This window comes from Pteronotus mesoamericanus, unplaced genomic scaffold (assembly GCF_021234165.1).
Source record: "Pteronotus mesoamericanus isolate MK-2021 breed Mesoamerican mustached bat unplaced genomic scaffold, CSHL_Meso_final scaffold_1186, whole genome shotgun sequence".
Classification (NCBI taxonomy): Eukaryota; Metazoa; Chordata; class Mammalia; order Chiroptera; family Mormoopidae; genus Pteronotus; species Pteronotus mesoamericanus.
This window is the reverse complement of record NW_026555302.1, coordinates 15,027,258-15,051,153: the sequence shown is the minus strand read 5'-3', so window position 1 is coordinate 15,051,153 and position 23,896 is coordinate 15,027,258. Positions and strand designations below refer to the sequence as shown.

The following is a 23,896-nucleotide window of genomic DNA, read 5'->3' as shown; positions in this document are numbered from 1 at the left end:
CCCGGTGGCTCTTCCCGCCAGAGCGGGCTCTGCCGGGGCTCCGCCCACAGGCCCCTCACATTCAAAATGGGCTCCAGGTTTCCCCCGGGATGGGGGCCCCGTCTCAGAGCCCACCTCTCACCTGTGCACCCGACGCCGAGCAGACCCCTGGTCCGTGTGCTGAACCGCGGGCTCGGTAACGGGGACCCCGGTTCAACACGTCGCCCGGGCAGGGACGTCCCCTGCGCCGCCCCCACTCAGTTGGCAGCTGTTCTCAGCGAGCCCCTCCCCACCCTCTTCCCCTTCCCTCACGTGTAGCTGTTCTGATCAGCCCCCCGCCGTGTCCCTTCTTCCTCAGAGGTCCCCCGGATACCACCTTGCCCCCCTTTCTTAGCTCATCCGGCTCTCTGAGCCGACCCCTGGCTCCTTCCCCACCCGGTGCCCTGGAAGCCGGCAGCGGTGTCAGGGAGGCGGAGCTCGGGCGAGACCGGCAGGCAGTGTCCCCGCGCGGCCCTTCCGGCTTCTGGTTGAGGTCTCTTTTTTCGGGTGTACAAGCACGTCCAGTATTCAGCATTTTCTTACGGAATTTCTCGTGTATACTAATGTTGCAGTGGTTTAATTTTTACAGCAAAGGACTGTGAGAGTTAGCCTGTAAGAGTGTTGGGTTTTGCCAGTGCGTTCAAAAATAAGTGTGGTTTTGCAAGAGCTCCCCTCGTCTGCCAGCCCCGGGCCGCGCGCCGATGCCGTGTGCGCCGTGGTGCGTGCGTGAGCCGCCCATCCTCGCCGGGTCGTGGTTTGGTTTGTAATTACATAAAAACCACCGCATTTTAGTGCTGAGTCGCATCTGGAACACGGGGCGCAAGCGCCCCTCCCTGGGCTGGAACGCAGAGAGGGCGGCTCGCCTTCGCGGCCTGTGCCAGGCCCTGGCGGGGCGCGTGCAGGGGCCTGGGGCTCGGTCAGGCCCGGCCAGCTGCCAGGAGCCTCCCCGGGAACCCCGTCAGCGCCCGGCGGAAGTGAGGCTCCTTGGGTCGTCGACGGCACCGTGGCAGCATCTTCTCCCTGGGCCAGCGACACAGGCTTGGCACACACGGTGCAGCCTACGGGACCGAGTTACACGACACTAAGGTCTTAGTGCGAAGCAGCAGAGGACCTGGTCCATGGTGAAGTGCCTTAACCCCGAAAAATTCTAGTTTAATCCACCAATGTTGATGGAGTTGAATGTGGATACTTAAAGGCCTTGTGTGTTTATTGCTCAAAGTCAGCATTAGCATTGCTACGACAAAGAAAATTCCTGCAAACACTACGCTTACTGTGTAAATGCCTTTTATTTTAGTGTCCTGCTGGAGAGGTAAGCAAACACAAAACGCTGCCCTGGCTGGAGGCCCCGGTGTCCACGCGCCGCTCCTCCCTAGGAAAGCTGCTGCCCCCGCCGCCGCCGCGCCGCGCTCCGCGGGGGTCTCACTCCACACCGCCAGCCCTCTAGCAGCGCAGACCGTCCCCAGGCGGCGGCCCCTCTGCGCCCCCTCCCCGCTCCCGGCCCCTGTGCCCTTGGCGGCGGGGGTGCTAACCTTGTTGTCCTTTCTCACCCTGCTCCAGGTATCAAACTGGTTTGGAAATAAGCGAATCCGGTACAAGAAGAACATAGGTAAATTCCAAGAGGAAGCCAATATTTATGCTGCCAAAACGGCTGTCACGGCCACCAACGTGTCCGCCCACGGGAGCCAAGCCAACTCGCCCTCCACTCCCAACTCGGCTGGTTAGTTTCCTCTTTGGTTCGTCGGGATGGGGCTGTTTTCGTACATGTTCTTCCTGCCGCGGGGTTCGTTGTAACTCTTCGGGTTTCTTGGTCTGTGTATTTGAGTGTCCTTTTGGTCATCAGCGTCCCTGTGGGTTTTCCCTTCCGTTTCCAAAGAGGGATGTGTTCCCGTACGTGTAGGCCGGGCTTGCCTGGGGGCGAGCGCTGTGTCTGTTTCAGGGACATTCGTTGCTGTTGACCAGGTGACCTCAACGTCTCCCTTGGGAGACGCCCGTGAGGGAGCGGGACCAGACACCTAGACATGGCCCCGGGGCCAGCGCTTGGCGGCCCCGGGGAAGGGGCCCTTGTCTGCGCTGCCAGCCCGCCGCAGGCTGCCGGGGCCACCCCCGCGCGGGTCCTCTGCGTCCACGCTCGCTGTGCCCGCAGACGGCTCCTCAACTGCTTGGTTCTGCCGAGCCAGGTTGTGGCTCCTTCTGTACTTTTTATAGTTGTTATTCTTTACTATATTTTCCTGGTTTTCTTTATTTAAACTACAAAGGAAGTCGCCAGTCATTTATTCAGATTATTCAGATTTCAGTCTCCACGTTACAGTATTAGTCATGTGCTGTGTTCCTCGTTTACTTCAGTGGATGTGCATTGTAACACTAATTCCAGAGTTTCGGCTGACAAAACATGTTTTAGGGTGTGCTTTCTGTCATTAATTCTGAATTTCTCCTTGTGAAAAAAACATGGTCAAAATGCATGCATTATCACCTAAGTTTTGTATGCTATGGGCGAGGCATGTTGTTACTTTTTTTAAAGAGAAAACCCAGAAATGTTTCCTTACTGAGTTTGGCCTTGTGTTAGGGCAGCTCAGCCCGTGGCTGCGCGGGCGCGTCTGGGGAGTGAGTGCCCCCGATTCTGAAGGGGCGCACGTTGGAATATGTTAGATCATAAAGTAACAAATAATGACAAATCTGATTTCCAGCCTTTCTGGGGGTCTGTGGGATCTTTGACCCCAAAGCTTGTTTGTCCACTAAAATAAGTTCCCTTCCTCCCTGCAGGGGGCGGTTCTTGGGGACACAGGGGCTCCAACCTGGCATGAGCTTCTGGCCGCACCAGTGTGTAGGGGGAGGGCGGCCGAGCCGGCTGCGGCGCTGAGCCTCCTTTGTTCCCACGAAGCCCTGCTGGGCGCGGGGGGCTCTGCAGACAAGGGCGCGGCGGCGGCGGCGGCGGCGAGAGGCACAGTTCCGCCCTGCTGCCTTTCTCCAGCGCTCTGGGTCGGGGGCCCGTAGGGCGCGCCGGCCGGGGAGGCTTCATGTGTCTTACTGTCTGCCCATCGCGGCGTGATTGGCGAGAGACCAAAGCCAGCGGGTTAGGAACCAGCCTCCTTCCGCCCAGCAGGTCTGCGACGAGGCATTTACGACCCAGCAGCCCTGGGGGATCGCGCTGTGCGGCCCCGTGTCCCGGTCTCTGGAGCAAGTGCGGTTTTGTCGGCTTTCGCGAAACTCGCCCGCGCTCCCGTGACGGTTGTCATGATGCAAACCCGCTACCAGAGTGGCCCCTTCCTGCCGCTGACTCTCCGCACGCAGCCGGTGCGTCGGGCTTTGTGGCCCGTCCTCACGCCGGCCCGGCGGGCAGCCCTCAGGGCTGTGTCCGGGGCTTTCTCTTCTTCCCTAAAACGCTTCAAAAGAGCCTCTGGGTGGCCCCCAGTCGGCGTCAGAGAAGCACGTCCGCGCCCCTGGAGTGCCGCTCTCTGATCACACTTTCCTGAGAAGGTGCTTGGTGCCTTAAACCTCCTGCTCCAGTTCTAAGCACGAAGCAGATGATGATGGGAAGTTCGGGCTAAGGGTCCCCCCCCGCCCCCGCGCTGTCCCTGAGCCGCTGGAACTGTCCCACAGAGGAGCCCCTGAGGGTGAGGCAGAGAAAGGGGGTTCTGTTGTGTACGTGCAGGGGCCTGGACGTCTAAAGATAAACATTTTACGGGGGAAGTTCTGAGGGGCCCGCCGGTGTTTCCTCGGCTCTTCATGCCGCGCAGGCCGCCACAGGCGGCACAGGGCAGCTTCCGCGCGGCCACGCCTTCCACCGAGGGCTTCGCTGCTGCGCCGGCTCGTCCCCAGTCGAAAGGGGGGACAGGGATGGAGAGAGGTGGCCGGTGTGGCGTGAAAGGGCAGCCTGGGAAAACACGTTTTGGCCGAGTTCGGGGTCTAGTGTTCTGGAACCGGGGGCGTTCTGTGTCCTCGATACGGAGGCAGGGGGTTTTTCCAGAAACCTTGCTGAACGTAAATACTCACTTCCTTCGCAAGGAAGACACGCGGCAAGTACATCTTCCCCAGAGGCGTCTGTGGGAAGGGCCGGGCTTCCACACGGTCACGGAGGCCTCTTCGAGTGTCCCTGTCGGTTGATGTGCGCTGGGTCTGTTCCCTCAGCAGGAGTCACAGAAACCACTTAAACGTAGGACCCGTGGCAGGTTAGCAGATGTTTAGAGATACTTGACAAACGCCGCATTTTATACCAGCAGAGTTGGGCAAAACGGATGGAGCTGAGAGGAAGGATAGAAGAAAGACAAGAAGATGAAATTCGGAAACGCAGAAACAGGGGCCAGTCGAAGCCGCGGGAATAACCCTGGGTCCGCGATTCCTCTCACCTGGCCTTGAGGGGCAGAGCCCCTCTTTCCTGCTGCTGCTGAGGTTATAAGAGCAAGAGCTGAGATCCCAGAAAAGGGGCCCTTCGGGGAGGTGGGAGGGTGCCCTAACATCTGAGAAGGAAGGAGGGGGCTTGTGCGTTGCTGGTGTTTGCGGTGGCATAGCGTCAGCATCAGCCCTGGACCGGGCTCTGTGGCACACGGGCCGCGCCCCCCGGCTGAGTCCTGCTCAGCCGCCCGCGGGTGGCGAGGGCGCCCTGGTCTGCGTCCTCGCGCCTCCCCTGAGCGCGGGCAGGGGGGGACCGTCACAGCAGAGCCCCGGGCGCCGGCTCCCCGTGCGGCCCGCGGGGCCAGAGGCGGTCACACGCCCAGAGACGCCGACCGGCACCTCTGGGGGCCCCCGCAGGGGCCCCGATGATGCTGTGACTTAGAGCCGAGCGAGGAGCTCGGCCCCGTGACGTTCGCTGCTGCGCCCCCCTTCCCATGTGTCCCTGACGGCCAGAGTGGGAGATGGAACAGCCGCCTCGAGCCGGGCGTCGGGGACCTCGACCTGCGCGCCCCTGCGGTTTCCTGTTGGCCCAGACCACGTGCCCGTCTCTCCTTCGCCCTGAGTAGGAGGTCACGACGTTTTGTGTCTGGAGGAGGACGCAGCGTGGGCAGCGGAGGGGCAGCGTGAGACATGATCAGGCTTCCACCCGACCCGCGGGCTCGGTCTTGGCCGTTCGGATGATGTGGGACCCCCTCCACTGTGCGGCCACCTCGTCGGCCTGGAGCTTCCGTTTCCACTCCGCAGGCGGCGGCAGCCTTTCCACGCACTGGCTTCACCCCAGCGCTGCCGCGCTGGTAGGCGAGCCCCCATAGCACCTGGGACACGAGAGCAAGTCTGTTCTGTTCCAGGTCATGGGCGCCCAGCAGGAGGGCTTGCGTCCCCGGGGACGTTCGGGACAGTCTGAGACATCTCTGGTTGTCACAGTTTGGCATTAGGGTCCAGAGGCCAGGGACGTGGCCGGTCCTCCCGCAGTTCATTCCCGGCAGCAAGGCGGGAGGGGCCCAAGGGGTTGGTGGTGCCCGGGGCTGGGCACCCCGCGCTAGGCTGCGGCTTTATCGTTGGATTCTCGTTCTGGGATCACGAAAGGAGTTGGCTCTCTTTCCTGCACAAACTCAAGTCTCCTGAAGCCCCTCCAGAAACACGGTCCTCAGGGCGTGGGTGTCGGCCCATCGCTGGGTCTGCCTGAGCCAGCGCGGGGGCGCCCGCGAGCGACCCATTCTTGCCTCTCCATGTAGTTCGGGGCAGTCGCGCTCTGGACGTGCCTGAGTGTCCGGGTGGAAGCTGGGATCAGCCCCTCCCCCCGAGCCAAGCCAGGCTCAGAGCCTTGTAGCGGGCAAGCGCGTGGGACAGCGCACTTTGGCAGCCGACGTTGTTCTGCGGCCGACCTCGGGCAGTCGGGGGGCCGTTTCAGCCCTCGGAGGACCCGCGGCCCCTGCAACAGCCGTCCACCCCTGGTCTGAGGGCTGCGTCCTTCCCGGGCTCCCTTGCGTGGTCAGTCCTCCCCCACGTCCAGCGCAGCAGGGAGAACGCGCCTTCCGTTACTCAGGTTTCCGTGTGGACTTCCGGCCCTGGGCGCAGTGTCCGCCCCGGACGCGTCTCAGAGAGCGGGAGGCCTGGCGTGGCTGCGGTCTCTGCGCGCGCTTCTGAAATCCTCGCATGGGGGCAGCACGCAGTTGGGGTTCCGTGTCTTGGAGCTGAGTGTTCTTGGTGCTGGAGGCATTTGAATGTGAGTGTGGTCCCACTTACGGAAAAGTGGCTTCTAGTAATTAGGTTCTGTTTCTGGGATTGATAGGAAGGTTTAGGAGGGACGCGACAAGGGCCCCGTGAGACCATGAGCCGAGGCCTCTGCTCCCCCACGTGGGAGGACAGGCGCTCCAGGCCGGAGCCTGACCCAGGCCGAGCTCACCCCGTTTGGCCTAAGGCCCAGCTTTTCTAATTCCCTTGGCTGAGCCACACAGAGCCCCCCGTGCGGGGGAGGCGGGGGTCTGCGGGCCGCCCCTCGAGCCCCACGCGGCAGGACGCTCCCTGGGCTGTGGGAGGAGGGCCGGAGCGGAGGCTCGGCCCGCGGCGGGGCGAGCCCGTGCAGATGGCGGCTGTCTCAGAGCAAGGGGCGCGCCCTGCGCTAGCCAGGGCGGAAGTGAGAGCGTGGAGCTGACCTGGGCCCTGAGGTCTCCCCTGCCAGGCTAACGTCACCGCTTAACCCGCCTTGCACGCTGAGCTTTCCTTCCTAACGCGCTGAGCTGCACGACGTTCAGCTTCTCCACACCCTGTGTCTGGGTCGCGGGCGGGGACTAGGCGCGCCCAGTGGGAGAAGGCCAGGAGGGGCCCCCAGGCCAACCCCGAGAGAGGCCCGTCCCGGAGGGGCCTGCGGGCCGCCCCCTCGAGGCCCACCTCGGTTCTCCCTAATCACCGCCCCCGCACTTTGCTTCCTGCATGCTCGGGACCCACCCATCAGCTCTGCTTCCTCTTCCTCCAGGAGGGCGGGGCGGGGAGGCGGCTCACGCCCACAGACCCGCAGCCCTGGGGGCCTGGGGGGGGCGGTGGGCCCCCAGCGGGGAGCGCCCCTCCCTCTAGAACCCGGCAGGTCACTGGCCTGCCGTCTGTCCGGGGTGCTGCCTCCGGGCTCCGCTCCCGGGCGCCCCCAGGTGTGCAGAGCCGGGCTGGCGGGCGTGGCGGAGGCAGCACGTCCTGGACCGGCACCCACGCTCCAGCTCGCGGTCCCCTGGCCGACCCTCGGCTTCAGAGGCGGGGCAGAGGGGTCTGAGGTCTGGAGCCTGTGTGCAGCCCCGCAAGGCCCAGGGGGGAGGAACGAAGGTCCCGTCTCTGCCTGGCGCCGGCGGGGCCGGTCCTGGGGCGCCCGGGAGCCTGGCCTCAGCTCACGGGCCGCTGCACCCTTGTCGCTTGCTCTGTCTCCACGCTACTAACAGGCCCGCGGCGGCGGCCGCTGTGCATGCCCCTCCCTCTCGGCTGTCGGCTGCGGGGGGCCTTTTCCTTTCTGTGATTCAGGTGCCTCGTCCTTTCCTTTCCAGGTTCTTCCAGCTCTTTTAACATGTCAAACTCTGGAGACTTGTTCATGAGCGTGCAGTCACTCAATGGGGATTCTTACCAAGGGGCCCAGGTTGGAGCCAACGTGCAATCACAGGTAGGGGCCAGCCCGGTGCCGCCGGGGAACGCGCCAGCGTCCCGGAGCCCTCAGCCGCGTCGGTGCTTCCGCCTCTGTCCGGAGAGGGAGAGGGAGGACCTAGAAACCGATCTTAACAGCCAAACCAAAGCGAAGCAAAGACACCGTTGTCGTGGGGGATCTCGTCCACACGCGGTGAACGCACCCGGCTCTGGCCTGTCAGTCACGTGGGGAAGGCGGGACAGGAGCAGGCGGCGAGGTGGCGAGGCTGACCGGGCAGCGGGGCCAGCGTTCTCCGGCGGGAAGGACGGGCTGCCGGTGCGCGTTCCCGCTCTCCCGGTCGCCCTCTTGCCCGGGGCTTTCCGCTCAGTGTCGGCCAGACGCGGAGGTGGCTGCTGAGGGGCAGGCGCCTTCGCACCTCGTGTCTCCGTGCGAGGCCTTAGAGACGCGCAGCCAGGTGACTGGGCTCATGTCTGGGGCCTCCGTCCGGGTGGCGACTCCCGGGCCAGGTCGAGAAGCAGACAGGAAGCCGTGTGGTGGGGGCCCTGGGCGTCCCGGGGGCAGCTCACCCTCCCCACGCCCGGCGGGCAAGGGCAGGGGCGCTTCCGAGCCCTGTCCGCCCAAGGCCCTGCCGGCGCCTGGATGGGAAGCATGGCCCAGGCCAGGCCAGCCGGCCGGCGAGCCGGCCCGCGCTCAGGGAGCGGCCTGGGCTCCGGCGCGAGGAGCTGTGGTCAGGTGTTGGTCAGGTGACCGAACGACTGGCCGTCATTTCGGTCCTCGGACAGAGTGTGAGCCCCACGCTGCGCTCGGGGAGGTGCCGACGGGTCCCCTTGGCACCGCAGCTCGGCTGTCCCGGGACACCCAGCGGAGGAGAAGCTGTGCTGGAGACGGTGCGGGAGGGGCAGCCCTCACCCCGCCCCCGCCCCCCCACGCAGCCCCTGTGTGTCATGCAGCTTCGCTGAGAGTTCTGCGCGGGGCGGGGGTCCCGCTTTCCGCCACCACGGGCACGGGCCGCCTCCCCGAGCCCAGGCGAGGCTGCAGGGGCCCAGCCTCCTCCCGTGGGGCCCTGCCCGGACGACCGGCCGCCTGCAGCGCGGGGGCGCGCCCTGGGGGCCGGGGGACGGGGTGCTGCCGCTCCCCGCTGCCCTGCCCCCCTGACTAACCTCCTCTCTTGTTCGCCCGTCCAGGTGGATACCCTTCGCCATGTTATCAGCCAGACAGGAGGATACAGTGACGGACTCGCGGCCAGTCAGATGTACAGCCCGCAGGGTATCAGTGTAAGAGCCCGCCCCCGTTCCCGCTCTCTCCCTGCCGGTTGTTTCAGAGCCGCCAGGCGCGCGGCGGCTCTCCGCGGGCTCGGCTTAGCCTCATGGTCACCTTCTGTGTTGTGTGTGCGTCGGTGTTGCCAGCGGCCGCGTCCCACCCACAGAGCCTGTGGCCGGCCGTGTGCCGCCGCCGCCACGGTGGCTGGGAGCGGCTGCACAGGTGACAGCTGACCCAGCAGCGGCCGGACAGCCCCACGAGCGGGGCCGGCCCCCGGGAGGAGCGCCGTAGTCGGTATCCTCTGCATCCAGGTCTGTGGTCCTCAAAAGCCCCTCCCCGACCTGCCGAGGGGCGCTGGCGAAAGCATAGTGGCCAGCGAGGCCGGGCGGCGGGCGGGCGGCGCAGAGCGTGCTCCTCTGGGTCCCGGGCGCCCTGGCGGCTCCCGGCGAGCGTGGAAATGCGTAGCGACAGGCCACGGTGCACGGAGCGGAATCGGTGAGACAGACAGGAGGCAGCCGGGCACAGGCTGGGACAGCAGTCCCGCCTGGCTTCTCAGCTCGCACGTCCGCTCTCCGCCGCGGCGACAGCGCGCTGGGACGAGAGGGCCGCCCGCCCGCGCAAGGAGGCGGCCACCTCGACGCGGGGGCGCGCTGGGCGCTGAGCGCCGCGGCGGCTGGGGTGGGGCCGCTGGTGAAGGGAGCTGGGGTGGGTCGTGGGGCGGCGTGTCGCCGTTTTTGTCACAACACAGTCAGTCCCCCCGGGCAGCGCCGACGGAGGTGCGGGGCCTGTGCCCCCTCCGCCTCGTTGCCGCTCAACTCGCCGCAACTGCGGCCAGAGCGGCCAGAGCCAGGAGGAGCACAGCCCCCGGGGCGGGGGGGAAGGCAGTCGGATCCCGTCTCCGCAGCGGAGAGGGGGTGGCACGTGCTAGCTTTCCACGTTTGCCGTCTGGCCGCGTCAGGGCCGGGGAGACGGTCCGGAGAGCCACACCACACGCCCGCGCTCAACCAGCCTTTCTCTCTGGGGGTCCTCGGAGAGGGGCGCCTGGCAGCCCAAGTCCTCACCACGGAGCCCTCGGCCCGGGTCCGGCTCCTGGGCGCAGGCGTGGGGTCCGCACCAGGCCACCAGGCTTCTCCTTGGCTCTTCCGGCCCCTCCCAGCGCCCCTGCCCCCAGCCTTCTCCAGGCAGAGTCTCCTCTGCGCAGGGTCATACTCCACAAGACCGTCCCCGGGGGCGGAGCAGGAAGGGCGGAGCTGCCCTGTGCCGGGCGCTCCGGCCACGGAAGGGCTCGCGGGTGGAGGGACCCTTGTCCTCCGTCCCCCGCGAGCTGTTGCCCCGGGTTAGGTGGCGGGTCTCCAGAGGCTGCCAGGAGGGAGGCGGAGCCCGTGACGGTGACGCAGGCCCCCAGGTGGGTTCCAGATGGAGCCCGTGGCCCTGCGCTCCTGGGGGCCGCAGCCTGTGTGCATTTGCGCACTTCCCGACCTTCCGAGGCGTCAGATAGACTTTCCTGGAAGAGCTTTGCCCTGTAAGTGCGGGGGCGAGAGTCGGGGCTCCCCCCGGGGGGGCGCGGCGGCGAGGGACCGCCGGTGTCAGGGTGGGAGCAGCCGACAGCCCCGCCAGGGGGCGCCTCTCCGCCAGCCCACGCAGCCCCCCACGCGGAGGCCGCCCAGCCGCCAGCGTCCCCTGGGGGCTGGGAGTCGCTGCTGAAGCCGCGCAGCCCCACACGTGCAGGCGATCACGTCTGATTGCTGAGCCGCCGCGAAGGCCGGCCTTCAAAATGCCACTTGAAAGGGCCTCCCGTTTGCCTTCTGTGAATTGTTTGTTTTGTTCCCGGGCCTTTAATATGCAGGGCGGGCGAGTCAAAGGCCGGTCCCCAAGCAGCGCAGTCCTCTGTTAGCGATTCTAAGTGGTGCTGCCTGCTGGGGCCCCGCTGGCTAAGAGCGCGGGATGTTCTCAGGTGGCGGAGCGAGCCCCTGGGATGCGTGTGTCATGTGTGTCTGTGTGTGTCGCGGGGGGCGGGGCGCACAGGGGCTGTGGCTGCCAGGAGGAGAAAGGGAGGCGGAGAAGGAGGGGGGCCAGCAGGGACGAGGACAGACACAGACGGTTCCAGCCAAGCAGTGGAAGTAAACACCCCCGCCCCCGGGCAGCAGTGGAAGCCAGCCGGGCTCCGGGCTGTGTCCCGCTCCCCGGGCCGGCGCCCACCGCGCCCACGTGGTGTCCGAGCAGCATTTAAACCCTGTGACGCTCGGACCCCTGGCTTCAGCGGGACCACGCGGCCACGGCGGTACCGGGAGGCCCCTGGCAGGGGTCGGGAGTCAGGTCTCGGGGCGCGTGCCCCTGGCAGGGGTGGGACCTCTCTTAGGAAACGGGCCAGGGGTCCCCGCCCTCCGTGGCTTGGGCCGCTTCCGGGGAAACGCGCAGGCGGTGGGAAGGGCCCTGGCCCAGCGCCCGTCGTCCTCTCGGACGCTATGGGGACGGTCGCAGCGGTGACCGCTGGGCGGGCCCTTTCTCCTGTGGGTGGGCGGGTGGCACGGCAGGTGCTCCCTGGTGAGGGTCCTGGGACGCGGCTGCCGCATTTCTCGTCTGACGGCGAGGTGCTGCCTGAGGCCGCCCTTCACCGCGGTCTCGGCGGCGGCGGCCACCCCGCTGGGGGAAGCGTGGCGGTGAGGGCTGGCGCGCCGGCTCCGGGGGCCTGACGGTCGGCCGCGCCGTAGGTTGCTTTGCTGCCACGCTGCGCCTGGCGACCCCGTGTCCCCATCCCGGTTCTCGGAACGGCCCCTCCGCCAGACCGTCGTCGCTGCTTCCTGATCACCTCGCGGCTCCCCCGCCCAGGCCCGGGGGCTGCCGGCCTGTCCCCTTCCCCACGTGGCCACCTGCCTGTTGTCCCGACAACCTTGGGAGCAGGCGAGATGCCACTGAATGGAAAAACTACCTAACGGCCCACGGCGACCGCTCGCATCCGGGGGAGTACTTAGTACTGCCTTTCTCGCTGAGAAAGGTTCCCCGGTCTCCTGTGTCCTGAGAAGCTTCTGCGCCTTCGGCCGGTGTGCACGGGGCGGGAGCGAGAGGCCGGTCGGCAGGAGACGGGAGCCGGCAGCGACGCCGTCGCGGGGGCGTGGCGCGTGCCCTCCGCGGAGGGTCGGCGGGCGCGCGGCCTGGCTGACCCAAGGGAGGCCCGGTCCGGCCCTCGGCCCCCTGCACGGCAGCCCCTTCGCCCCCGCGCCCTAGCAGCAGGGCGTGTGAGAGCGGGAAGGCGTTCGATCAGGCCCAGGATTGTTGGAGGAGCAGCACTGTCCCGGGCTGTAGGGCCGTGTGCCGCCCACCGTCCTCCCCGGCTGCCGGAGACCGACCGCCGCGAGGGCGCAGCGAGGGAGCGAGGAGCGCCCATTCAGCGGCGTGTGCGCGCCTTCGCGCCTGCGTCTGTCCCTCCCTCGGTCACCCGTCCACGTGCTCGTCCAGCCGTCCCTCCTCTGCCGCCAGCAGCAGCAGCCTTTGGGACTTCGGGGATGAGGCCGCACCCTGCCAGCCCCGGTCAAGGTGGGGAAAGCCTGGCCGCCCCCGGGGTGGCCTTCGCGTTCCCCCTCGCTCCGCGCTTTGCCTGGGCCGAGGTCTCCCGTCCTCAGAGGGCCAGGACAGGGAGCCAGCCCCCCCCCCGCCCCCGTCGCGGGGCTGCGCAGTGGGGGCGGGGGCCCAAGGCCCGCCCGCAGCGGCCTGCGAAGCCTGTCCCCGCGCGACCGGCCGTGCTGCGGAGGGAACAGCGGTGACGGCGGCCTCCTTTGGTGGAGATGCCTTCGTTTCAGGGAACGCGGTCTCACGGAGTCTTGTTAGCTCAGACCTGGGGATGCGATGACTCCAGACACCGTCACGTTGCAGGCGGGGGCTGGGGTGCACCTGCTTACGGGTCCCAGTTCTGCCGCCTCTGCCTCCGTGACTGGACAGGTGGCTTTCTCTCAAGGGACAGTTTCCTGAACTCTGAAACGGACAGGAAATTGACCAGGTGATGTCCAAGGCCTGTTCTAATGTCACATCCGCTTATAAACCATCTTTTCCTTTCCCAAGACATACAAAGAAGGGAGACACTTCGAAGTTATGAACAGAAGGGAGATTTGAACGCTCCGCATCGGAACCGGGGTTGAGAGCGTCCTGCGCAGTCAGGCCCGCGTGGGTCCCCCTGGCCGGGCGGCCCCCAGGCTCAGGTCGGCCGGGACTCCCGCTCCACAAAGAAGAAGTCTCGCCACCTCCAAAGGGCCCCTCGGTTTTTGTGGGCGCTCCCACAGGTGGCCTGGCCCCGCTAGACCTAAGTGAATACTAAGCGAATTAACTGGGCTGAATTTAACTGTGGGGAGTGTTGATTTCTGAAGGGCCCTTCTGTTGCCTTCTTGGAAGGAGTGACGTTCTTCTGCAAGCTTGATTTTGGGTAAAATAAGCAACCTCTTAGAAAAATACAAGTGTTGCTTGTAAATTTGGTACATTTTTAAAACCTCTATCTCTGGCTTTATTTGAATTGGGGGCGATTCTTTTTCATATTGCTGAATAATGATGTTTAATATCTAAATACTGTCTAATCTGACAGAGAAATAAGGTAGAAGGCAGGACCACCTCGGGTCTGGAACAACTAACCAGGCGAGGAAATAAACGAATAAATGCTTCGTTCAAACAAACATTCACTGAGAACCCGCTGATAGGCAGCGCGGGCAGGCAGACGTCCGCTGTGCCGCGGAGTCACAGAGAGCGGGCGGGGGCCCCCTCGCTCAGTCCCCAGCTTCTCGACTGCTCTGCCCAGTGTGGTTGGCATCCCATTATTTTTAAAGACCTCGGGAGAGGCCGCTGTAAGAGGAACTGGCATCTAATCGTGTTCCAATCCACTAAAAGCAGCGCATGCGTTGTTTATGGATGTGAATTGCATTTGCCGTCCTTTCATAGACTTCGCACGTGGCTGCGCAAAGGCGTCTTTCCCTCCTCGGCCGCGCTGTCCAGAGGGCTGCTCCTGCCAACATGCCCCGCTGCCCGCCAGCATGTTGGCCCTCGGCCGCACGTGGCCCTTGGGCGCTCGGGGTGCAGCTCGTGGGACCAGGAGAATGAGTTCTCCGTGGCCTCCAGGCCGAGTGAACCGAGACCGAAGTAGCCACGCGTGGCTCGTGGCTGCCCTGGCAGTCACTTAGTGGCCACCGGCGGTGGGAGGATCGTGTCAGAGGGACAGCCACGCAGGGAGGCCGGCAGCCATCCCCGCACGGAGCCCGAAAGCACGACGTCTGCGAAGATCAGCCTTTCCCCGTAAGAACAGGACTCTGTTAAAAATTAACCATGTACAAGAGGTCAGCTCAGGTTCGCATGATGAGGCTCTTTGAACACGGAAATAATACGGAGGGAAGATTTAAAATATAAATATATAAATGCCCACACCTGCTGTTGCTCTGCCTGCAGCGACATCTGACTTGTCAGGCACAATTCCTCGAACCCCGCACGTTTTCAGGCCTGAGCAGGACACGTCTTTGAAGTCGTCTTGAGCCCTTTCCCGGTCCTCATGCTTTCGGGGCGGAGAGGCGGGCGGGCCCCCAGATCAGGCGGCGGGCGCCCGAAGCCTTGGCCCCAGCCCGCTGGGCTCTCCCCTCGCCGACCCGCTGGGCTCCTCAGGGTCTGCCCCGTGCGTCGGCAGTGCCAGCGTCACCGGGGGCTCGTGCCGTGCAGAGCGTCAGGCCCCAGCCGACGGTGGGAGCCGGCTTCTCTTTGGCCCACGAGCCCCATGGTTCCTGGCGCGTGGGCCTGAGCGCCTCTGCCTGCGGCCGAGCCTGGAGACGCCGCCTCGGGCTGGCCTGCGAGGAGGGAGCGCGGTGCCTCCTTCGCAGTAGGTTTTCCCACACTTTATTTTGACTCTTCCAAATGGGAGGAAAAGCAGGAAGGATTTCACAGTGAAACCAGTATGTCTGCGACCTAGATCCTGGCATTAACACTTTATTCCGCAGGCTTCGCCGCGTGTCATTCCACATCTGCGCCCTTCCGTCCGCCCACCCGCTCGCTCATCTTGGTGTTTTTATCCATTTCAAAGTCAGCTGCAGGTGTTTTTGCCTGTTTCATAGCTCGTACAGTATTGAAGGAGCTCCAGGAGTAGCAGCCTCTCCGGCCCATCAGGACGAGTGAGAAGGGGTCGCGTCGCTGCGCTGTGCTGGGGTTCCTACCAAGACGGTCCCCTCTTTGTCAACACTTGACACGCAGTGTCTTTCATCAGGTGAAAGAAGAAACGGCCAGCTGCAAAGATAAATATAGTAGGAGTGAAGTTAGACAAATGATGTAGAAAAATAATGCCCAGAATTAAATTGAAAACAGCTAGGAAAATAAGAAGTAGGAAGAAAGAATATACTATTGAACTGCAAGCCAGTGGAAGGGTGAATGGTAGAATGATAAAATGAAGTACACAAGCAATAAAGAGAACCACAAAAAATAAGCACGGTTAAAATCACAGCAGCTAAGAACGTACTTACAGAGATTATAAAACAGATCAAGTAGTAATAAAATAAGCAAGCGTCGTAAAGCAGTAAATTAAAGAACAATTAAAAACAATATGGACAGAAAATTAACCAGCTGAAACGACATTTAATAATTGTATTAATAACACTTACTGACTTCTTCCCATGCTAGGCAGTTTACATGCATTAACTTACATAATTTGAGTTTATTAAAACAATTAGGATGGTTTTAAAATGTAAACAAAGAAGTTGAGGCATCAGAACAGTAATAAAGAAAATTGAGGGTTAGTGAGACAGACCTGCGGACGTCTGCTTTCCCTCCCTGTCCCGCGCGCCCGGCCCGCAGCGCCCGCCGCCAGGGCCTCGGCGAGCGCCTGGCCCCTCTCCCGGCTTGCCCTGCGCGCAGCCGTCCGGGGACGCAGCCCAGCTCCTCCCAGCTGTTTTCTTTCTTTTTTTACTATTATTAATAATATTGTGGTGAACATCACAGTACAGAAAATTAAGTGCGTGTTTCCTATTTTTCCTTGAATCCATTTCTGGAAATAGAGTTGACGGATCAAAGGATGTGAACAAGCCCAGTCCTTTGTGATGAACCGTGAACTTTTCCCCTGGAAACTCCTGTTAGGCTGTTGTTCCCACCAGCAGTTCACAGTCGTCCCCGTTTCCTCACAGGCTCGATGGCAATGAGGTAGGAGTCTTTCCCATTTGCCGGTTACTGAACTATAAAGGGGCGTCTCGCTGTTAGCGGACTTCAGCCTGGGTCTCGGGTTACTCGTGGGGCTTTCTTCACTGGCCTTGTAAACGTGCTCTGGAAGTGCCCGCCGCCGTCTTACTGGTCCCCGAGACTCTCGCACAGCGAGGATGCCGTCCTGGTCCGCACTTGGGAGCATTGGGAAAATAGAGTGACCTCCGTCTCCGAATGGCACGGGCGCCTGTGGAGGGCGGCCCCCGGCCCCTTTCTGATCATCCCTGCGGGGAGTTCTTCAGAGTGAAAGCAGGGTTGTTATCCTAGGAAAACCAAAGGCAGATACGTAAGAGAGACGAGCATCGATCCTAAAGAAAGAACCCACCTGCGACCAGCATATGGAATTCACTTTCTGTTTTGTCCAGTCCATGAAGACACTCAGGGCTGTAAGACAGAACCTACACGTTTTCTAAAAGGACGCACGGATGATTTAGTCAGAAGTTTCCGGGAGCACCTGCCACATGCCTTGCGTCACCCTCGGTGTCACGAGGGGTCCCCTACGTCCACGGCTGGTGGGCGGCCGGGGGAAGAGACGGGCTGCTCGTGTCCGCCACGGCGTCTCAGCGCCTGCGCTACGCCGGCGGTTCCCGTCTTCGGGGCGCATCTGTGCCCTGCGTCGTCTTTCCCGTCTGTAAGTGGCACGTCCTCCTCGGCCACCGAACCCTGACGTCGCCCTCCTTCCCTGCCTTTCTTCTGGCGCCTGAGCCCACAGCACGGCAGGAGGATTTCCGCTGCACGCATCTCTGGGACGACCTAAATGGAGCAAAACTACAATGTAAAAAGTGGACCCATTTTCCTCGCGGATGAGAATGACCTCGAGAACCCCGGGGTGTCCCTGCGGCCACGGCGTGCCAAGGGCGTGCAGGCGCGCCCGGGGTTGGAACCACGTCGGTGTTTCCGGCCTTTGCGCTCGCTGCGTCTGCAGACAGAATCCTCCTCTGCAAACGAGGCGCAGTGGGGGCGGGGGCCCTCTCCACAGCCCCAGCCCCCACAGGTCCCCACGCTCCGTTGGCCTGACCATCTGCAGACACCAAGTGGCGTTGGGCTGCGAGGCAGCGAACTCGCTGGTGACATGGCAATTAGGCTCTGAAATAGGCTTGGTGCGTCACGGCAGATGAGGGTTTTGAAAGTTTCTGTTGTGATTATGGCCCGTGCCTCCCACAAATAACAGGCTTCAAAATAAGAGGCTGCCAGCGGAGCTTTTGTGGCTCTGTCTCGGTGACGACCGTAAAGTGCTATTAACGTCCTCGGCGAACTTGAATACGCCAGTCCCTCGGATGTGGAGTTGGCTCGTGACGCTCCCCGCGGGCCTGACTCTCGGGGGTAACCGCCGTCTCCTGGACGGTCAGGCGAGCGGCAGCAGGCAGCCCCACGGTGTCCGCCCAACGGGCCTGTGTTCCTGCAGGCCAGGTCACGCGCGGGTGTGTGTGCATCTCGGCCTGCGCCCGAGCAGCTGGAACCTTGCAGCAAAGCCGAGTCGGAGGTCATCAAAGGAAGATCAAGAACGTAGGGCTGCGTGGGGTCAGCCAGGCAGGCCCTTCCCACAGAGAGCGGGGAGGGCCTCGCAGGCCCGGGGGCGGCTGTGGGAGCGGCTGCGGGAGTGAGCAAGCTGCCCACTGCGTGTGTGTGAGCGTGTGTGAGCATGTGGGGTGCACGCACACGGCGCTTAGGTGCCGTGTGTTCTGAATGTGTGTTCACTCTCTGAGAACGCGATTGGGAGCTGTGTGGTTTTGCACACAACTGTGTAGATGTGTAAGTGGGTGTGTTTTGGGTTTCATGGGTCTGAGTGCAGAGGACATTTACTTGGATTAAATAGTTCTCTGCGCTGAGACACTGCTATTTAGCTCAAGCAGGCTGAGCATGTTTCCTTTCCCTCTAAAAAGTTAAATATCTGCAGTTCTAACTTCTGCGTGCACATTGAACTGGCAGAGCCCCTGGGCTTGTGGGATGTGGAACGTCATGCGTAAGAGCCACTCTAGCACCTTGACCCGAAATGGGCAGGCGCGCACCCCCCACCCGCCCCGGGCCTGGCAGCCTCGTGGCCGCACCGAGGCGGACGCTGGCGCGCGCTGGTCCCAGCCCTGAGGGGTGGGGGCACGGAGCCTCCACGGCCCTTGGGGACCTTGTCCTGCGTGTGGTGGGGCCCCCGCTGTGCGGAGCTGGCGGCTTGGGGACTCCCAGGGTCTCTGCTGTGCTCTTGGCGCCCCTGGAGACCACTCCGCGCTGCAGGGGTGCTGGGCAGTGGGGCTGCGGCAGGAAGGGCCCGATGTTTCTCCAGCCTCTTTCCCTAAGAACAGAACCGAGCGACACAGGTACTAATCGCAGCCACCGGCTCGGGACAAGCGATGAAGCACCACATCTCCTTGGTGGCTGCTTGGCGGGAGGGAGGCCGGCCCCTGGCGCGACCCGTGCCCCCGCCGACGCCCCCCGGGGGCGCACAGCACGGTGCAGGCGGTCCATGTGGGTGGTGGGGGCGCCCAGCTGAGACCGCAGGCCTCCGCCTCCCGGGCTCCAAGTGCTCCCGTGCGTCTTCCCCGGCCCCGACCCGAACCCCGACCCGAACCCTGACCCTCCGAGTCGGCGGTCGTCTTCTGGGCCTGCCAGGCACCGTGGGGGGCGGCTGGGGTCAGGGATGCGTCCCCCACCGTGCCCGCGGGCTGGTGGGGGACGCAGACATGGGCGAGGACCCGCCGGGGGCAGCCGCGGGCCCGTCAGGCTCGGGTGGAGCTGTCGCTGGGGGCACCTGGGACGGGGGCGCTCACCCTCAGGACAGAAAACAGCCAGGCGTGGGGGCGTGCGATGGGGCGAGTGGCCTCCTCCGGGGACGGGGGACGGGGGACAGGGCCCCTCCGCTATGCGAACTCCGGAGTCACAGGGGTGGCTGACGCAGGAAGCAAGGTCAGGGACATCGTGGGCCTGACGGGACATGGGACCTCATCTTGAAGCCACCGGAGACCTGAGCAGGTGGGACGTAAGCTGAATCCCGTTTCTGAAAGACCTCGGCCAGAGCTGCGACGCGGGGGTGGGCGGGGGGCAGGCTGTGCTCAGTCTCTTCCCGGCCGGGGACTTTCCCGGGAGGCCCACGTCTGCGGCCTGAGGGGGACGTGCCCGGGACGGCGCCTGCACGTCAGGAAGACCGGGCGCCCGGCCTCGAGGGGAGAGGGCGGCTCGGGGCACTGCCCTGGGGGAGGGGGCGCCTCCCGGGCCTCTGGCCTCCGCCCGCCAGCCCCACCGGCCCGGGCACATCCCCCAAGCCGCGGCGGGCCAACCCCTCCACGCTGCCATCAGCGGCCCCGTGCACCTCGGCTGGTTCTGGGCTGCAGGTGAGAGTCTCTTCGCGCCAGGTGATGAATCCTCTGCATCAGCCCTGAGCCCAGAGGAAGGCGTGGAGTCGGTGCCGGCTCAGGGCGGGTGGCACCGCTGCGCTTTCCTGCCGCCCCGAGAGCCGAGGGGCCCCCCGCGCCCGGCCCCGCCCTGGCGCCCTCCCCGCCCTGCTGCAGGCCGGCTGGCCCACGCAGGCGTCCGGCAGAACCTGCTGCCCCTCCGCCGTCGGTCACGTGCCAGGTTCCTCAGGGCAGGACAGAGTCGTCGCAGTACTGGAACCTTTCATTCCCAAATACCTGGAACCTGTGTTTTGAAAGCCCAGGTTTTCTGACCCAGGAAGCTGCGGCCTTGTGGTTGTCAGCGAGGGGCCGGGCAGAGCCAGCACCCACCTCCGGGTGTATTCAGGGGTAACAGGCCACATTTGGTTCCCCTTTCCCTGCCCCCGGGCTCCAGGCCCCCAGGCTCCCAGGCTCCCGGGTGGTTCCGGCATCTGTGTTCTGACAGGGACTGTGTCTTTTACGGAGGGGCTTTGCCTTGGGCGTTTACGGCGGGGGGTGCAGGAGGAAACGAAACGCTGGATGGGGAGACCATCTCAGGTGCAGTTTCCCACAGACGCCCCCCCAGAGGTGGGGGAGGGAGGGATGGCCCCCTTGAGAGGTGGCAGGAAGTACAAGTGGTCAGCGCTTCCCCGGGACAGCAGCCCGGACGCCTGGCTAGAGTCCCAGGACGCTGCGGGGCACTACCCGGCCGAGGGTGGGAGGCTGGGCGGGCTCGAGCCGCGTGGGCCCCTGGCGGAGTCCTGGGGTGTGAGTGTCCCCAGAGGGAGGAGAGCCCCCCAGGCCCTCCTCAGTCGGCTCCAGCGGTGGGACCCCCTGCGGAGGGGCTCGCCACACCGGTGCCGGCAGGGCAGCTCTGCTGTTGGAGCACCCGGGTGCAGGGGGCTAGGAGAGTGGCCCCCGCGGGGGCCGGCCCAAGGTCCAGGCCCCGTCGCCATGGGCCCCGGGCCACCTCCGGGCGCGCCAACAAGGAGGGCCCCGCCCGCAGCGTGGGCTCTGCCTGCCCTCCGGCGGGCCCACTCACGCTGTGTGTCACCCCCAAGCACGTGAACGGGTCCCGTCCTCCCTCACGTGCCAGGCACACGGAGCGGGTGCCCAGGGCCCCATGACCCAGGGGGCACCTGAGCTGGGAAGGGCCTGAGGGAGCAGCTGGGGGTCTTTAGTTTTTCTCAAGGGAAACCCAAGGCCCGAGGGGTGCGCGGGCCTGGCTAGAGCCCTCAGCTCGTCGCTGCCAGAGCCGGCGCCAGGCCGCCGTGACCCCGCCAGAGAACCGGTGGCCCCCGGGGGGCGGGCACCGGGCCGGGTTGCACGGAGCCGGACGCGTGACCCACCGCAGCAGGAGCCGCGGTCAGGAGCCCCGGGGACAGGCCCGCACACGCCCCCTGCTGCCACGCGCCCCCCCCCTCCGAGCTCTGACGTCTCGCCCTCCTTCCTTCCAGGCTAACGGAGGCTGGCAGGATGCGACCACCCCCTCCTCAGTGACGTCCCCCACAGAAGGCCCCGGCAGCGTTCACTCCGACACCTCCAACTGACCTCCCCGCACGCGCGCCCCGGCCGCGCCCGCGCCCAGCCGGCAGGGCCGGAGGGGGGCTCCTCCCACGCTGGAGCGGTCGGACTGGAGGTCGGAGCGACCAGCAGGCACGCGTCTCCGCCCCTCTCTCCGGGGGATGCTGCTTCAGCCAATCTGGACACTTCTTTATACTCCGTCCCCTTTTTTCTGGGCAGAAGCCACCCTCCCCGCCTCCAGCTGCCAGCCTGGCACCCGCCACCTCCCTGCCCTCACCCCTGCCCGCCACGCCGGCCCTGCCCTCTACACGTCACTGAAGGGTATTTTCAACAATTAGAGGAATTTAAAGAGGAAAAAAACGCAAAGAAAATAATAAAAGTGTTTGTACGTTTTCACGCTGGTGGTTTGAGGAGCCACGTTTACCTCATCGAGCCCTCTGTCCCAGGCAGCCCCCTCTGTCTCTCGTCACTGTCACTACCTCTCGCAGGAACTCGCCACACTGCCCTGCCCCTCGGGCCTCCCGCCCCCGGCACCGCCCTCCGGGGACCCCTCTGGTCTGCAGGCTCCCCTGCTCCCCTCCCAGCCCCCTCTTCCCTGGGGACGGCCACCGCCGGCTCCTGAAGGTGCCTGTTTCCCGGGTGCGGCTCCAGCGGCTGGAGTCCAGGCAGGAGGTGAGCGGCAGGAGAGGGCGCGACAAGACGGGCGGCATCCCCGGCCCTCCCGGCGTCCCAGGAGCGGCTCCCGTCCCGGAGGCGCAGCCGTCGGAGGCCCGCAGCTACCGGGGCCCGTGCGGGCCGGCGCGGCGATGGACGGACACACGGGGAGGAGGAGAGGGCCCGCCCACCGGAGCCCTGCCGCTGTCCCCGCACACACGTGCAGACGCCCACACTAGTGACCGTGGCACCATGCCTTGCTGGCCCGAGAGGGACCTGGCCACTCCAAGGGCAGGTCACAGACAGACACGCATGTGCCAGCGCATCAGGCCCGCGGCCCCAGCACGTACACGCCACACCAACGTCACCCCCAGACAGGCCAGGTTTCCGGTGTCCCCTGTCCTCGCCAGCACCCTCGCAGCTGCAGGGAACCAGGCACGTGGCTGACGGCATCTGCCACGGGTTCGGTTCTGTTCCGCGGGGGACGCGCGGCGCGGTTCACCCACGGCTCTGTGCCGCGGCGTCTTGTTCCGGAGGAGACAGTTGTGTGAGAGCCTGGCAGGGCACCCAGTTCGCTAGCTCCCCGGAGGACCTGCGAGCCGCAGGGACGGGGCGGGGCGTCCGCAGGGAGGCGCCCGGGGTGCGCTGCGTGCTCCGGGACTGTCCAGGGGCACCGGGTGCCTGCCGGAAAGCCGCTCTCCGGTGTCACCGGAGCGTGCGTTCTTCGCAGCCGGCTGTGCCAGCAGCGGAGGTGGCGACTCTGCCCTCGTGGGGAGGAGGTGGTCCAGCCTTCTCGCGTGCGTGACAGAACGAAGGGGTCTTCTCCGTAGCCAGTCTGCATGCGGGGGGCCGGGGCGCAGCGGGTCCCTGTTCTGGCTTCAGTTCCCGTCCACACCCAACACCGTTGCCACAGGGGCAGAGAGAGGGGTCGTCGTCGTTGCTCTGTTGTTGGTTTGCTTTGGTCTGTTTGGGTTCGTAGGCTAGACGTCAGCTCCCCAAGGAGAAATCTCGGGCCTGGCTCTCGGTTTGTGCTTCAGTCCCTCGCGTGGCCTTGTGAGTGCCGAGTGCCTGTCATGTGGACCCTGCCTGAGAGGCCCCTTACAGGGCCACGGACATTCCGCGTGGACGGCGGGCAGGAGCGAAAACGCTCCCGCGCGTGAGGGGGGTGCAGTTGGAGGAAATAGGAACGGTTGACCTCCGGCAAGGCTCCTGGGCTCCGCCGCGGCGGGTCAGCACCGTCGGCAGCCCGGGCCTCTCGCGGGCGCCGGAACCGGAACAGGGCCCCCGTTGGGTTGGTGAGGGGCTGTCGCTGGACAGCCCGTGGTGACAGGGACGCCGCGCCCCCCGCCCAGGCGCGCTGCGCCTCGCAGCCGCCTGCCCTTATGCGCAGGGCTCTCCTAGAGGATCCAGTTTGGGGTGAGGGGTTGCTGTTCCGGGTCAGTGGAAAGATCGGCAGAGCCCCGTTGCAGCAGCAGGTCTGTGCCCGGCAGTAGCTGCACGGATCGTCATTGTCACACGCGGCCTCTGTGTGCCTTCGCCACCTGTCCTTCCATGGCCACACTGACATCCAGCGTGGTGGCCGCGAGGTCTCTTGAGTTCAGCAAAACGGGAGAGCAGAGTCCACCAAAGGTGGGGCGGGCAGAGCCGGCCTGGGGCAGCTCCGCCCCTGGGCGCCCCTGCCAGGTCCCTCCCGCCGACCCAGACGCGACCCGGGCACCAGGGTCTTGTTTTCCAATGGCCGCGGGACTGTGGCACTTTCTGGCCACACTGTCCCCTCGGGCCGGCCCGCCCGTAACCCTCCCCCCCCCGGCCCCCCGCCGTCCCAGCTCCCCGCGCGGGGCGGACGCCCACAGCGCGTCCGCCCGCGGCCCCTTCTTGACAGTTTTTGTTCGCTCTGCTGGTGGGTGTTTGGCCAGTTGCCTTTGCGCCATGTCCCCGTCCCCCCCCCCCTTTCCCTTCTGAGTTTTATTTTTCTGCCCAGAAAAACCTGACTTCGATACCAAAAAAAGATAAAACTACAGAAACTCAAATTTAAAAGAAAAAACTTTTAAAAAAAAACAAAAAAAAAAATACTCAACGATCCTCTCAGCTTTATTAGCATCTCCCATTGCTTCTCGCGACGCGTCTCTCGTTCTTTGTAGTACTGACGGCGAACATTTGATGACGAATGTTCTTGTATATTCAGATAAAGGAAAAAACCAAAAAGGCGGTCTGAATTTAATAGTGTTTATAATAAAAGTTTTAAAAACGACCCTCATAGCACGCAAAACAGGACGGGACCCCTCCGCCCCGGACCACGCCCCTCCCCCCACGTCCGTTGCGCCCCGCGCGCCCGCGTCCGCCATCCGCCCCCATTTTT

General features: G+C 64.6%; 1 protein-coding gene across 2 annotated transcripts in view; it reads left to right on the top strand.

Annotated features, from left to right (window-relative positions):
- Nucleotides 1-23,251, top strand: part of PBX1 (PBX homeobox 1) — a 198,220-nt gene extending 174,969 nt beyond the window's left edge. Inside the window, exons 6-9 of one of the 2 annotated variants that reach the window (XM_054587831.1) lie at nt 1,576-1,735; nt 7,437-7,549; nt 8,716-8,805; nt 20,817-23,251. In XM_054587831.1, coding sequence (XP_054443806.1) covers nt 1,576-1,735; nt 7,437-7,549; nt 8,716-8,805; nt 20,817-20,909 — 456 coding nt within the window. In that variant the 3' untranslated portion in view covers nt 20,910-23,251. The remainder of the gene's footprint in view (nt 1-1,575; nt 1,736-7,436; nt 7,550-8,715; nt 8,806-20,816) is intronic. The other variant, XM_054587832.1, reaches the window with a different exon arrangement.
- Nucleotides 23,252-23,896: the final 645 nt, after the last annotated feature.